This window comes from Megascapheus bottae, chromosome 16 (genome assembly GCF_031878675.1).
Source record: "Megascapheus bottae isolate mThoBot1 chromosome 16, mThoBot2.hap1, whole genome shotgun sequence".
In the NCBI taxonomy this organism is placed as follows: Eukaryota; Metazoa; Chordata; class Mammalia; order Rodentia; family Geomyidae; genus Megascapheus; species Megascapheus bottae.
This window is the reverse complement of record NC_143524.1, coordinates 4,906,394-4,919,937: the sequence shown is the minus strand read 5'-3', so window position 1 is coordinate 4,919,937 and position 13,544 is coordinate 4,906,394. Positions and strand designations below refer to the sequence as shown.

The 13,544-nt window shown below is 50.4% G+C and overlaps 1 protein-coding gene across 1 annotated transcript; it reads right to left on the bottom strand.

Moving 5' to 3' along the window:
* Positions 1 to 4,270: 4,270 nt before the first annotated feature.
* Gal3st3 (galactose-3-O-sulfotransferase 3) lies at positions 4,271 to 13,242 on the bottom strand. The gene is made up of 3 exons (XM_090347319.1): positions 13,022 to 13,242; positions 9,388 to 9,624; positions 4,271 to 5,993 (listed from the first exon to the last, which is right to left on the bottom strand). Exons 2-3 carry the CDS (start codon positions 9,510 to 9,512, stop codon positions 4,811 to 4,813), a joined length of 1,308 nt encoding a protein of 435 aa, XP_090203445.1. The 5' UTR covers positions 9,513 to 9,624; positions 13,022 to 13,242; the 3' UTR covers positions 4,271 to 4,810.
* Between the last annotated feature and the right edge of the window lie 302 nt (positions 13,243 to 13,544).

Genomic DNA, 13,544 nt, shown 5'->3' with positions numbered 1-13,544 from the left:
TGGTTTTCATTACTTGGCTCTTGTAAACAGTCCTGCCATGAACAAGGCAATTCAAATAAGAAGGAAAGGGGATGGAGTGGTGTCATCCTGTGTTTAGGAGCCTTCAACTCATGGATTCTGTCACTAAAATGAGAGAATGTGCAGCCAAGGCAACCGCAGAATTGCTTGCTTATTGTCTTCTGGGGGGAAAAAATCCCTTAAATCTTTTCAGGTCCCTGTGAGGAGGAGAAACTGAACCTGAGATTTTATCCTATTCACTAGACAACCAGTCTGAAGGGCACCTCGAACTGACGTTCCTGCCTCTTGTGATAGAACATTCTGGGTCCTGGCCTCTCGTGACCCCAACTAATCTGAGCGTTCTGGTTCTCAGGGACGTGCCTTGGCTCCAGCCTGCCTTGGAAGCTGTGCCCCCTTTCTGCAACTCACTTTTCCCATTTGTAATAGAGTACAGTCTGACTCCTGTCCCCCTTGCTGCTTGGGTGTTGTGAAATCTCATGAGAGGGCCTGGCCTTTGCCACTGTCCAGTAGCCCTGGGAGGGAAGGGTTGGACGCCTTGAGACTTTCAGGTTCTTCCATCCTGACCAGGTCAGAAGAGCCAATCCTGGCTGTGTGGAGGAGAGGAAAGGACTGACATTCTCCCCTCTCCTCATCCCTCTTCTTCTAAGCCAAGGGTAGGTGCCCCCTTCCTTAGGCCCTGTGCGTCACAGTTCCTCTCCACTCAGTCCCTCTCCACTCCTCTAGCGCTTTCTGGGAAGCTGCCCAGTTGCGTTGGCAGAGCACCAGCTTCTCTCGCCGTGCCCTGCTTACCACAGGCTCCCAAGGCACGCGGGCTTTCTGCCCTTCCCTCCCTCTCATTGAGGCCATTCTCAGGAGGACTGTACAGGCTGCTCTTTAATAACCAGGCTGCAGGGACTGCTGGGGGGGTGTGGGGGGGCTGCCTAGTATGTCCCAATGGTGGAGATTGGGGATTGAAAATTGCTATCTGAGAACTCCATTTTTATCCTAGTTTAACTTTGTCCTGCTTTTTTTTTGGGGGGGGGGGGAGCTAGGGCCCTTCACCTTTTTCTACTTCAGTTTCCTTTTCTGTGTGGGAGAATAAGCATAACACCTATTTTAGAGGCTGGTGTAAGACTCAACTATGTTAAAATACAGGAAGCAGGGAGAAAAGCATCTAGGACATAGTAAGTGCTCAATAAACATTAGCTAGGGTTATGGTTCCTGTGTATGCGTGCTCAGGAGTTGAGCACTGTCCTTGGGATTTCTCAAGGATATCACTCTACCACTTGAGCCACAGCACCACTTTCAGCTTTTTTCTGTGTATGTGGTACTGAGGAAACAAGCCCAGGTCTTCATGCATGCTAGGCAAGCACTCTACCACGAGCCAAACTCTTGGCTGAACATAATTTTCTTTCTTTCTTTCATTCATTCATTCTTTTTTTTTTTTTTTGCCAGTTCTGGGTCTTGAATTCAAGGCCTGAGCACTGTCCTTGGGCTGTTTCAAGGCTAGAGCTCTACCACTTGAGCCACAGCACCATTTCCAGCTTTTTTTCTATATTTGTGGTACCAAGGAATTGAACCTGGGTCTTCATGCATGCTAGGCAAGCATTCCACCACTGTTCTTGTTAACATACCTTCCCCAAGCTGATTAAAGACCTTCTTTCAGCCTGAACAAGGGACTCCCCAGAGCTGCACCACATGCCATGGAAGCTGCTGTGTGAGGGGTGGGCCTTGTGGGCAGCAGATGGGATGGTGGCCTCAGCTCCCAGGTTGCCTTCTTGCTGGTCAACTCTGGCCATTCACCTGACTCCAGAGTCCTCAGCAGAACAATCCGAACTTTCTCCTCCTCTTCTTGCTAATCTCTTTCTTCTTCCTCACCCTCAACTTTTTTATTATTATTGTTGTTGTTGTTATTTTTATTTGCCGGTCCTGGGTCTTGCACCCAGGGCCTGGGCACTGTTCCTGAGCCTCTTTGTGCTCAAGGCTAGTGCTCTACTACTTGAGCTACAGGGCCACTTCTGGCTCTTTCTTTCTTTCTTTCTTTCTTTCTTTCTTTCTTTCTTTCTTTCTGTTTTTTATTTTTTTATTTTTTCCAGTCCTGGGGCTTGAATTCAGGGCATGGAAATTGTCCTTGTACTCTTTTTGCTCAAGGGTAGCATTCTGCCACTTGAGGCACAGCACCACTCCCAGCTTTTTCTATGTATGTGGTTCTGGGGAATTGAACCCAGGGCTTTATGCATGCTAGGTAAGCACCATATCACTAGGCCAAACTCCCAGCCCATTTCTGGCTTTTCTAAGTAGTTTACTGGAGATAAGAGCATGATCCTCAGATCTCAGCCTCCTGAGTAGCTAGGATTATAGGTGTGAGCCATCGGCACCCGGCTTTCTTTCTTTCTTTTTTTTCTTCTCAGATTTGGTTCAGTAAATGAGGTTTAGTGGTATAAGAGAGGCCCTGGAATCATATTCAGAAGAAATCATCTTGATCTGGCATCAGGAGAGCACAAGATGAGGAAAATGAGTTCAAGGAGGAAGAAGAGGCTGCAGCAAGAACGTACTCCAATGTGAAAGATGTCCACCCCTCATGCTTCTTTAGTTTCATTTTTTTTTCTGGTACTAGTTTTTTTTTTTTCCTTGCCAGTATTGGGCCTTGAACTCAAGGCTTGAGTACTGTCCTTGGACTTGTCAAGGTCTTATCACTTGAGCCACAGCACTACTTCTGGCTTTTTCTATGTATGTGGGTACCAAAAAAATCTAATCTTGGTCTTTGTGCATGCTAGGCAAGCACTCGATCACTAGGCCAAACTCCTAGCCCATTAAGTTTTGAACTCATTGCTTTGTACTTGCTAGACAGGGTCTCTCCTCCTTAAATCACACACCCAGCTCTCTTTTGCTTTAGTTTCATATATATATTTAATATATATATATATATTATATATCCCTCCTGCATTTCCTCTTCTCCTTCCTGCTTCTCCTCAGCCTCTAAGGTAGAACTAGGCCAGACAGAGAACAGCCCCTACTGCGTACGGCCCGCAGCACTGGGCAGGTGACAAATCTTCTTTATAGAGGTATTGTAGGTGTCAATGTTTCAGAGTCCTCTGGTCACCTTTTGTCACCATGTCATCAGGCAATCCTTACTCTCCTACTGTAAGGGCCTCACCAAAAGCTAACTTAATTCTTGCACCATGCTCTCAGCCTTAAAAACTCTAAGCCTAAATAAACATCTTTCCCTATAAATCACCCAGTCTCAGGTATTTTCTGATAACAACAGAAACCCAGGGGTGATAGATAGTACCTTATGATCGTCAACCAACCACTGAAGTCTTTAATACCCAAACAGGTCAACCATTGTCTCTGAGAAAAATGAGATAGGAGCTGATAGCAGTGTGTCATGCTTCACTTTACATTCTTCCAGAAGGTCTGGGAGTCAGCCTGGCCTGTGGCATGTGACCTTTATGTGAATGGCAGTCGATACAGCACTAACAAGCACAGACTCTGAAAATATGTCTACTTTCTAGCTCTGTGTGTGTGTGTGTGTGTGTGTGTGTGTGTGTGTGACTCTGACACCATCTAACCTAAGTTGCAATTTCTTTGCCTGGAAAGGTTAACATATGTAAAGCCTGTAGAGTGGCTGGCACACAATAGATCATGCTAGCTTTTAGTATTTATTTTAAATACTTGTTAAGCTATATTAATGGAAGTCCTAATTCTCTGCTAGTTTGGTAGAAAGTTTCATTCCAAAATACAGAGTCTCTTTGCTGTCCTAAAGGAGAACTGGGGAAAACTGGGGAAAGACCCATCTTATTTAGCTTAGAGTTGTCTTCTCTATTTGGCAGGGAGCAAAAACAAGGATTCACAACAGACTGGTAAAACTGGAGTTAAACCAGATGCTTATGTGAAAATTACCCTCCTCCTAGCCTCTCAAGGCTGCCGTGTTTGCTCTTACCTCTGTGCTCCTATCTCCGGTTGCCATGCTTGTCCCTTAGGCGCTCTGCGGACAAAGACCTTATCTGTCTTGTTCGCTGGCATTCTCAAGTTAACACAGACGAAGCTCAGGAAATACCGGGTTGAGTGAAAAGGAGTGATCTGTCAAATGAGTGGTGCTGAGGTGGCCATGATCTGTGTTGGTGAACCCAAAATTCTGGAGAGGGGTGTGGGTTTGGGGGTAAGGGCAGCAGGGAAGCTGAGTCTCACGGTTACAGCCACAGCACCTTCTGCCATCTGCCTCATTTTCAAACACAGGGATTCAGAAGACATTAATGGCTGACATCCAGACTACACATCCTAAAACTGTTTTATTAAAAAAAAGAAAAACCAAACAAAGGCCCAACCCAAGAACTCTTGGTTCTGGGAGTCTGGGAGCAGCTTTAGGTCTGTGGAGGAAGGTGGACCTGGAAGACAGTACCGGGGTCCCTGCAGCCCTGGGACGAAGAGGGGCACGCTGACGTGGGCAGGAAGCACGGCCCTTCATCCACGTCAGTGGTGGGGGGCTCAGTCCCCAGGAATAGTAAGGATGGGCGGCTCTAGGTGGCCCTCAGACCTCCTGTCAAAATCCCCAACCAGTTGAGAAAAACCAGAGGGTGGGTCGAGAGCTCAATCGGGACTGTCAGCGCCATTCCCCGAAGACGGCGGGGTTCAGCCTAGGCTGGGAGGCGGGCTCAGATGGGGAGAGGCACCCTCAAATTTGGCATGGGACTCCATGCCTCGGGGAGAGGGGAAGAGAGGGCCCGCATGGAGGGGGGGGCAGAACCTGGAGACGGCCTCCTCCCGGGCGTGCGGGGCAGGCCCGGGGCGGGCTCGGGGAGGCCGGTGGAGCTCAGGGACCCTGGGGGCTCCGGGGCAGTGCTCTGATCGGCCTCGGTGGGGGATTGTCCAGGACAGGCTCGGGCCGGGCCCGCGCGCCACCGCGGCGCTTCTGCTTGCGCAACAGGTAGTTGGAGTATTGCACTTCGGGCATGGCGAGTTTGAGGCAGGCCTCGGTGGCTGGGCCGGCACCGCCGCCGCCGCCGCCGCCCCCGGGCAGGTCGTAACCCATGATGTCCACTTTGCGGCTGGGCTGCCACGGCTGCAGCTGCTTGGTGCGGATCTGCGCGGCCGGCCTCAGCACGGGCTCCTCCCCGAAGCAGTGGCGCAGCAGGCGCTGCCGGGCCTCGCGCAGCTCGCGCGCCTCCCGCTCCACGCACGCGCGCCCGGCGCGCGCCACGCGGCGCCAGAAGGTGGCGTTGAAGTGGTCGTAGAGGCCGGCGTCCAGCGCGTTCCAGGCGCGCGCGGCCCGCGCCAGCGCCGCGGGGATGGCGGCCAGGCGCGAGGTGGCCGCGCGCGCGTTGAGCTTGGCGTACAGCACGTCGTCCAGGTCCCAGGCCAGCAGGCGCCGCAGCAGCACCAGCGACTCGTCGAAGTACTCGGCGATCATGACCAGCGAGAAGACCTCCTCCACCTGGCGGATGAGGCCCGCCAGGTAGGCGGCGTCGTGCGGCCCGCGCTCGTTGTCGCCGCCCAGGTCGTAGGCCAGCGTGTTGTGCGCGAACATGGCGAAGTGCTCGCCCGCGCGGTAGTAGGCCTCGGGCGCGCGCAGGAAGGCCTCCAGGGACGCGTTGGGCACGCGCCGGAAGGCGGGGCAGTACTGGTTGTAGTAGCTGAAGAGGGACTCGAACATGGCGGCCGGCTCGCGCAGGATGGTGATGTAGATGGTGCCCGGCGGCATGAGGCGCCCGAGCTCCGCGCGGTCGAAGCGCAGGTGGCTGGCCAGCACGTGCGGCGGCCGGGTGGCGGGGTGCACGAAGCGCGCCGAGAAGTTCCGAGGGTAGCAGAACTGGTGCTCGCAGCTCGGGTGCGGCAGGGCCACCGTGAGGTTGTGGCGCTCGGCGAAACGGAACAGGATGTTCTGCACCGTGGTGCCCGCCGTCTTGTGCGTCTTCAGGAAGGCCACGGTCGTGTGCTTGGGGCGCGGTGGCGACTCCCGCAGAGGCGGGCAGCTCAGGGGGAACAGCTTGGGGTACCTGCAAGGCCCAGAGGGTGGTGACAAAGGTGTGGCGCGGCCCAGCCTGTGGGTGTTACCCCAGGAACAGCAGGGGGAGCTGGCAGGCGGACTGTGCACAGAGGGGCTGATGGATCTGCCTGAGCTGCAGACTAGGGCAGAGATGAATGGGCTGGGATCTCGGGGTGACAGACGCATTGCATCCTTCCTGTTTTTCTCTCTTGTCGTCTCTATCATCTCGGGGGGAAGCGAGCTGCCATATTGATGAGCAGCCCTGTAGGAAACAATCACATGGCAACCATCCTCAAGACACTGAGGTCCTGGCGGGGAACGTGGCTTAGTGGTAGAGGGCTTGCCTACCTAATACGTGAAGCCCTGCGTTTGATTCCTCAGCACCACATTAAAAAAAAAATAACAATAAATTTTAAATAAAAAAAGAAATCGAGGGCCTAAGTTCATTAGCCTGTTTGAAGAATTGAAGCTTGTTGTGCCACTTGTAGGAATCTAAAGGTTATCCCGTTAATCAAGCCCTTGAGGGACATCTTGACCACAAACTCATGAAAGATCTTGAATCCCAAGTATCCACATATGTAATGGATTCAGAGAGACTGAAAGTTCAGGAAAAACTTCGAATGCTCAGAAGGTATAGAGTTCAGTACTCTCACAAATTTAACTACACTATAGGTAGTATAGTTCTGAGTACCTATAACTCGAAAGTGCATGTAATAAATACATACTGCCACAATATCATTGTTGTATACATGAACACTGCCTCCTAAAATAGATATTATTTCATTTTCTTTATCTTGAATACTGAAGATGCTTGCAATTCAGTTTTTCCTTATAATGTCATTCAACTTTATAAACACAAGTCAAAATTCTTTTTTTTTTTTTTTTTTTGCCAGTCCTGGGCCTTGAAGTCAGGGCCTGAGCACTGTCCTTGGGCTTTCTAAAGGCTAGAGCTCTACCACTTGAGCTATAGCACCACTTTTGACTTTTTTCTATGTATATAGTTCTGAGTAATCCAACCCGGGTCTTCATGCATATTAGACAAGCATTCTACCACTAGGCCAAACCCCCAGCCCTAAAATTCTTAATTTTTGATTTAAGAGGATTTTCATACTCTTCCCCCCGCCCCCCCCCTAGTCCTGGGGCTTGAAATCAGGGCCTGGGCACTGTCCCTGAGCTTCTTTTTGCTCAGAACTAGCAATCTGCCCCTTGAGCCACAGCACCACTTTTGGCTTTTTCTGTTAAGTGGTACTGAGGAATTAAACTCAGGGCTTCATATATGCTAGGCAAGCACATTACCACTAAGACACAGTCCCAGTCCCTGTCATAACTTTTACCTATTTTTTTTTTTTTGGCTCCATTTACTTTCTGGGAGGCAAATTTTCACAATCAAGGACAGAGAAACCCTCAGCAGACTCCATATTGATTAGAACACAATGATGACACAAAACAGCTTTTCCACTCAACTATGCAATAAACAGGTGGAAATTAAGAATTAAAAAGTCGGGGCCAGGAGTTTGGCCTAGTGGTAGAGTGCTTGCCTAGCATGCAAGAAGACTCTGGTTCGATTCCTCCATACCACATACATAGAAAAAAAAGCTGAAAGTGGTGCTGAGGCTCAAGTGGTAGAGCTCTAGCCTTGAGAAAGTCCAAAGACAGTGCTCAGGCCCTGAGCTCAAGCCCAGAACTGGCAAAAACAAAACAAAACAAAGCCCCGAAAAACAAGAACAAACAAAGAAAAAAAAGAATTAAAAAGTCAAGCTGGGACCAAATGCAGTGGCTTATGCCTGTCATCCTAGCTATTCAGGAGGCTGAGATCTGAGGATCAAGGTTCAAAGCCAGCCAGGGCACAAAAGGACAGGAGACTCTTATCTCCAGTTAACCTCTAGAAAACGGGTAGTGTGGCTTGGCTCAGAGGTAGGGCAGTAGGTTTGAGTTGAAGAACTCAGGGACAACACCCAGGCCCAGGGGTAGGGTGGTAACCTTCAGCTGAAGAGCTCAGAGACAGCGCCCATGCCCAGAGTTTAAGCTCCATGACCAAACAAAAAGAAAAGTCAAATTTCATTTGAGTTTTTAATTTTTTACCACATTGATGAAAAACCATGTGTAATAAATTCACAAATAAGATGGGTTTATTATACTCTGTAAGCTACACCTAGATTTCTGATCCAAGAACACTAGGGGAGAATAAATGCTTGTTTTCTGTGGTAAAATAATATTTGAGACTGGATCCTACTAGGTAGCCCTGGTTGGCCTGGAACTTGAGATCTTCCTGCCTTAGTCTCTAAGTGCTGGAATTACAAGCCTATATTACCTGATATTGGTTGCTTAGAAATAGTGTAAGAGATTTCTTGAGAAATTCTACTTTATCTGTGGAAAAGCTCAAGACCAAAGGGAAATCTCAGCCATCAAATCCTTTAGCTTCCTATCTTCTCATTTTTACTCTCATTTTACTGTTTAACTGGTTTCTCACTTTTTGATTGGGTAGTAGTAGACTTTACAGCAACCTGTTCATTAAATGTTTCTGTTAAGGGCTCTGAAGCCCATCCATCCATCCATCCATCCAACAAATGGTTTTTGAGCATGTATTGTGTGCCAGGCAGTGTTCTAAGATCAAGAAATGCAATAGTATACAAAATAAACAATACTCTTAGTGCTCATGAAGATTTCATTTCTGTTCTTTGTTCCTTAATCAAAAATTTTGGGGATTACTGGTGACCTAGAAGGTCCTTGAAGATTTTGACTCACTCTTGATTCTTCTCTACCATCTCTAGGCAGCTTTGTGAATGCTATTGGAGTTTCCTGTCTGTGGCTGGCTTAGACTCAAGATAATGGCTGTAGATACCACTTGGCAAATCATTTGGCTTCCTCCATTCACACCATTGTCAGCAGCAAATCATTGGAAAAATAGGGAAGTTGGGGCCTTGACAGGTACAGTGATCTTTTAGGGTTAGTGAGTCTGGAGCAGGGTCAAGGTTCCCATCAATCATCATATGAGAGAGTCTAGTGCATCACTTCCATTTTAGAGATGAAGAAATGGGCTCAGAAAAGGAAAATGTGTGCTCCACACAACCAAAGTAATGAGCCCTTGTTTACAGCCCACTAAGGAGGCACTGGGCCATGATGTTGTGGGAATGACTTGGACTAGATTTGAATCCCAATTAACTAGTTGTATGTTTTTAAGTTAATCCTACCAGCAGAGACAAATCTCTGAATGTGTGGCTCTAGAGGACGTGTATGGAAAGCACTCTGAGAGCAGAGGGAGATTGCAATGCCCAGAGCAGGACTGTTTTGGCAGATGGAAGACTAGGAAAGGGAGCTTCCATTCCTGTTCCTCACCTAGGCCACAGTGAAGGAATGTCCCTCCCTAAGGACCTTGCTCTCTCACAGAGGCCCTACCTACTTACCAGCTGAGTTGCGCCCCCTGGTGGATGAGGAGGCTCACTGTGCTGCACCCCAAAATCAGCAGTAAGATTTTCCTGCGGCTCATCATCTTGGAGGCCTGTTGTAGGCGCTGAAGGATGGGTGGCATGGTGGAGTGCCAACCCCTGGACTGGCCAGGGTCTCACTATCCAGGATTCACTTCACGAGCATTCATGGGGGCTCCTGGGGTTCTGGTAACAGGGCCAGTATTCCCAAGAAGCCTAATAGGGAAAGGAGGCAGACAGATTCGCAGTGTGAGGAGGAGATGGGCTCCAGGTTCTAGCAGAACAGCTACAGAGGAGCTTCAATGAGCCAGGTGAACAGAGAGGCCAGGACAGATCAGATTCCTACCTCCTGTTAGTAAAACCCTATCTCCTCACTGTTCCACATAACCTAGACTTGGGTGGAATTACAGGGTGTGGTTTGTGGCCAGCCCTTCAGCTAGATAGTTCATCTCTTAAACTGTGTCTGGGCTTCTTAGTCTAACCTGAACTTTTGTCTCATGGCCATTTGCATCTGTCTCTGTAGTAAGGTGGCCTCATCGCCAGTATGTGGCTTAGGTCACAGAAGTCTCAGGTCATTGTCTCACCTCCTCCAGAACTCACCTGCTTGCTTCAGTCAAGAGATGGTACCGGTTCCCCAGTGCCTGAGTTTCTCTGATCTCAGATCAATACTGCATGCTTACTATGTCATTAAACACAAACTATTTCCATTAAATCCTCGAAACCACTCTGACATAGGTATTATTCACACTTTGCAGATGAGGAGATGTCAGTTTTCTGTTGTGCATGATGTAACAGCAGAACTGGGACTTAAACCTACTGTCTCCCAAGTCTATACTCTCACACATCCTGTATGCTATGTCCACAGAGAACTAAATATTAATTCTCGAATTCTGCATGCTCCTGAGCCTTGAACTCTCCTAACAGGGCTCCTGCCCTGAGGGCCCAGGACTGATAAATCCAAGAGAGAAAGAGAGAAGTGCTGAAATTCTGGAACTCTGTCTAGATTCTATCCCCAGACACTTGAAACCCAGGCTGCCCCATCAGATGACTTTAGTGCAAGTGCCCAACCAAGGTTCTGAGATGAGATGCAGCATGGGAAGGACAAAGCAGGAGGCAGGGAGTCCAGAGGTGGCTCCTGCTTATTGCTTTGCTGAAAATGTTCTGTAGGAGGTGAGCCTCCATCCCAGGTGAGTGGCAGGAGTAGGAGGTTGGAAAGGGGCCAGTTTTCTGGCCATTCTCCTTTCCCTGAAAGAATACCTTGGCTCAAGTACAGCCTGGGCCTTGCCAGTCCAGGTGGACAGTCAGCTTCAGCAGCCATACCTGCTCCTACGTTAGAATGGATCTCACCCCATTGGCATGTCTAGATTTAGATCCAGCTTCAGCTCACACATTCCCCTCTGCAAATGAGAGGAGGGCCTAGAGCCTTTTGGGTGCATGCATGTGTGTGGAACTAGGACATCTGGCCCCAGGAGTGGTGAAATAATGTGAAAACCCTCTTTTCTTTTCTTTTTGCCAGTCCTGGGGCTTGAATTCAGGGCCTGGGCACTGTTCTTGGACACTTTTTTTCTCAAGGCTAGTGCTCTGCTACTTGAGCCACAGTGCCACTTCTGCCTTTTTCTGTGTATGTGGTACTGAGGAATTGAACCAAGGGCTTCATGCATGCTAGGCAAGCACTCTACCTCTAGGCCACATTCCCAGCCCTGAAAACCCTTTTAACTATCATCTACCTTTGGAGCCCCATGTTTTCCATTCCTCTTATTCTTATCTGACTTCTAGCCATCCTGGATTATATTTAATCATGTTTAGGTGGTCTGATGTCTTTTTCTCTCCAGGCCCCATCACCGGATTTCCTCCACCAGCCTGCAGCCAGGCTCATCCTCCCCGACTTCTCAGGAATTGCTGAGAACAGAGCTAGTTTGTTCTCAGTGGGATTGCTTGCAAGAGGAAGTCAAGATTCACATACTCAGCCTAGAGAACTGGTAACAAGGTGGTTTCCCAAGGAGTTAATGGGAGCCCAATTTATCTGAACTTGCTGATAACACCTATTTCACCTTTGCCTGCCAGGGTGGGCTAATCTATGGAGAAGCCATGTCCCTTTCTATAACCACTGAATAGGGTGGAGGATATCTAGTGTCCTTTATTCCATTCCTGAGGTGTTCCTTATTGCCTAGTAGCTTAGCTCTGAGGAGCCAGTCACACTCCAGTCTGAGACCTGCTTGGGGACTGGTCTTCATCAGTGCATGTCTCTGAACACCAGCCTCCAGAGATGGGCACCAGAGACATTGGCTGCTGGCATTGACAGGCTGTTCATCTCCTCCAGACACAGCCTGTTTCACTTCTGTGCAGCCTCCACAGTTCTAGATTCTTCCTGGGACATTGAGGATCATTCTGTCTTGGGTCTGGGCCCTCTGGCCTGACTTGCCCACCCACACCTATTCTGTGATGTGGTTAATGCCGCCCTTTTAGAGCACATTTTTCTCCATGAAAGACCTTCGGGTATTTGAAAGCAAGAACCCAGCCTCCTCTGGGTGGGCACTGGGCCAGGATATTCCAGGTCAGGAGAGAAGGTGGCACTGGGGCATTAGAGGAGGCCTGCCTTCCCGGGGCCAGGCTAATGCAAGATGTATCCTTAGGCTCAGAGCAGCAGAAGCCAGGAGGGGCTGAGTTTCCCTCTGGCCTTAAAACTGATAAGAAGGGAAGGTGTGTGTGCTGCACCAGGCTTTAGAACAATGGCCCTGGTGGCTGCCCACAGCAGGTTGCAGACTACTTTCCAATTTCCCCAGTCAGAGAGAGAAAGGGGGGGGGGGAGTCCCCTCACCATCCCTGGTAGGTCAGGGTGCCAGCCTCATCAGAATACTAGTGCTAATTTTAGTCAGGACAATCTACATCAGGCTGTTGCCCAGTTTTGCAAATTGCTTTTTTTTTTTTCTCTCGTGGGAACCAAAGAAGAAATGGTAGAGCCAGCCAGAGCTTTGAAACTGTGGTGAGCATACACCCATTCCCCAAAGATGCCCTTCTTCTCTGTCCCCTTCTGATGCACCTAAGGGGGGCACCCGGGTATGGACCATCCACACCTGACCTCTCAATGACTTGAAGGCTCCATCCTGACTTGGGGGATGGCACTGCCCAGCCGGGAGTAAAAGTGACCTAAAGCCCCCAGAGAAGAAAGGACAAGAGCAGAGGGGTGGTGGTTAGCCCATGAATGGCCGGGGAGATGGAGTATCTTTCCACTCTTTCCACCTCCCTTCCCCCAGCCCCCAGCCTGCACCAGGTCCCCCGGCCGCTTCTCCCATCATCCACCCCCCTCCCAATTCTCTTTATCCTTTTTTTTAAGTAGGTACCCCAACCCCGCCCCCATTCCCTCAATTTCATTCCAGTTTCCCCCAGGGATCTGGGTCCCCGGGACCTGCTCCCCACATAGACTAGGCCAGGTTGGCCCTCTTTCCAGGCCTTCCACTTGCTCCGTGGGGGTGGAGTGCCGCCTCCCCGCGTCCAGGCAGCTGGGCCCCCAGCACGCTCCCTCCCGCCCTCCTCCCGGCTCCCCGGCTCCCCTCCCGTCCTGGTGCGGTCCGCCCAGTCGCCCCAGCCCCAGTCCGGCCCCTGCAGTACTCACGCTGCCTGCGAGCGGGCGGGCGAGCGCGGGCTCTGCCTGCGACCCCGGGTCCGGGGTGCCCTCCTTCTCCTCCGCCCCGGGTTCCTGAGTCCGCCCTGGGGCAGCGGGGGGCCCTGCGCACGGAGTGCTGGCCGTTCGCTCGCTGCGCTCGGATGGGATCAGGTGGCTGCGTCCGCTCGGCTTGTTCTGCTCCGCTCCCTCCTCTCGGCGCTGCCCGCCCGTCCCCCATCTCTCACCGGAGGCGGGGCGGGGGGAGGGGGAGAGGAGAAGCCAAGGAATAGAAGGAGGATTCCATGGCTGGTGGGCTTCGCATGCGGGCTTTCTAGGTGGCCTCTTTGGTTACTGGCATCTTAACCACTGTCACCTTATAGAAGTGCCTCCCTTGTTCTGTCAGAGGGGAAACTGAGGCCAGGAAGGTTTGTGAGTACTCTGGAATTATCAGGCATCTTGAGTGCAGCGGACATCCTTGGGCTGGTGGATGAGACTAAGGCACCTTTATCTTGTAAGCTAGTTCCCTCCTCCC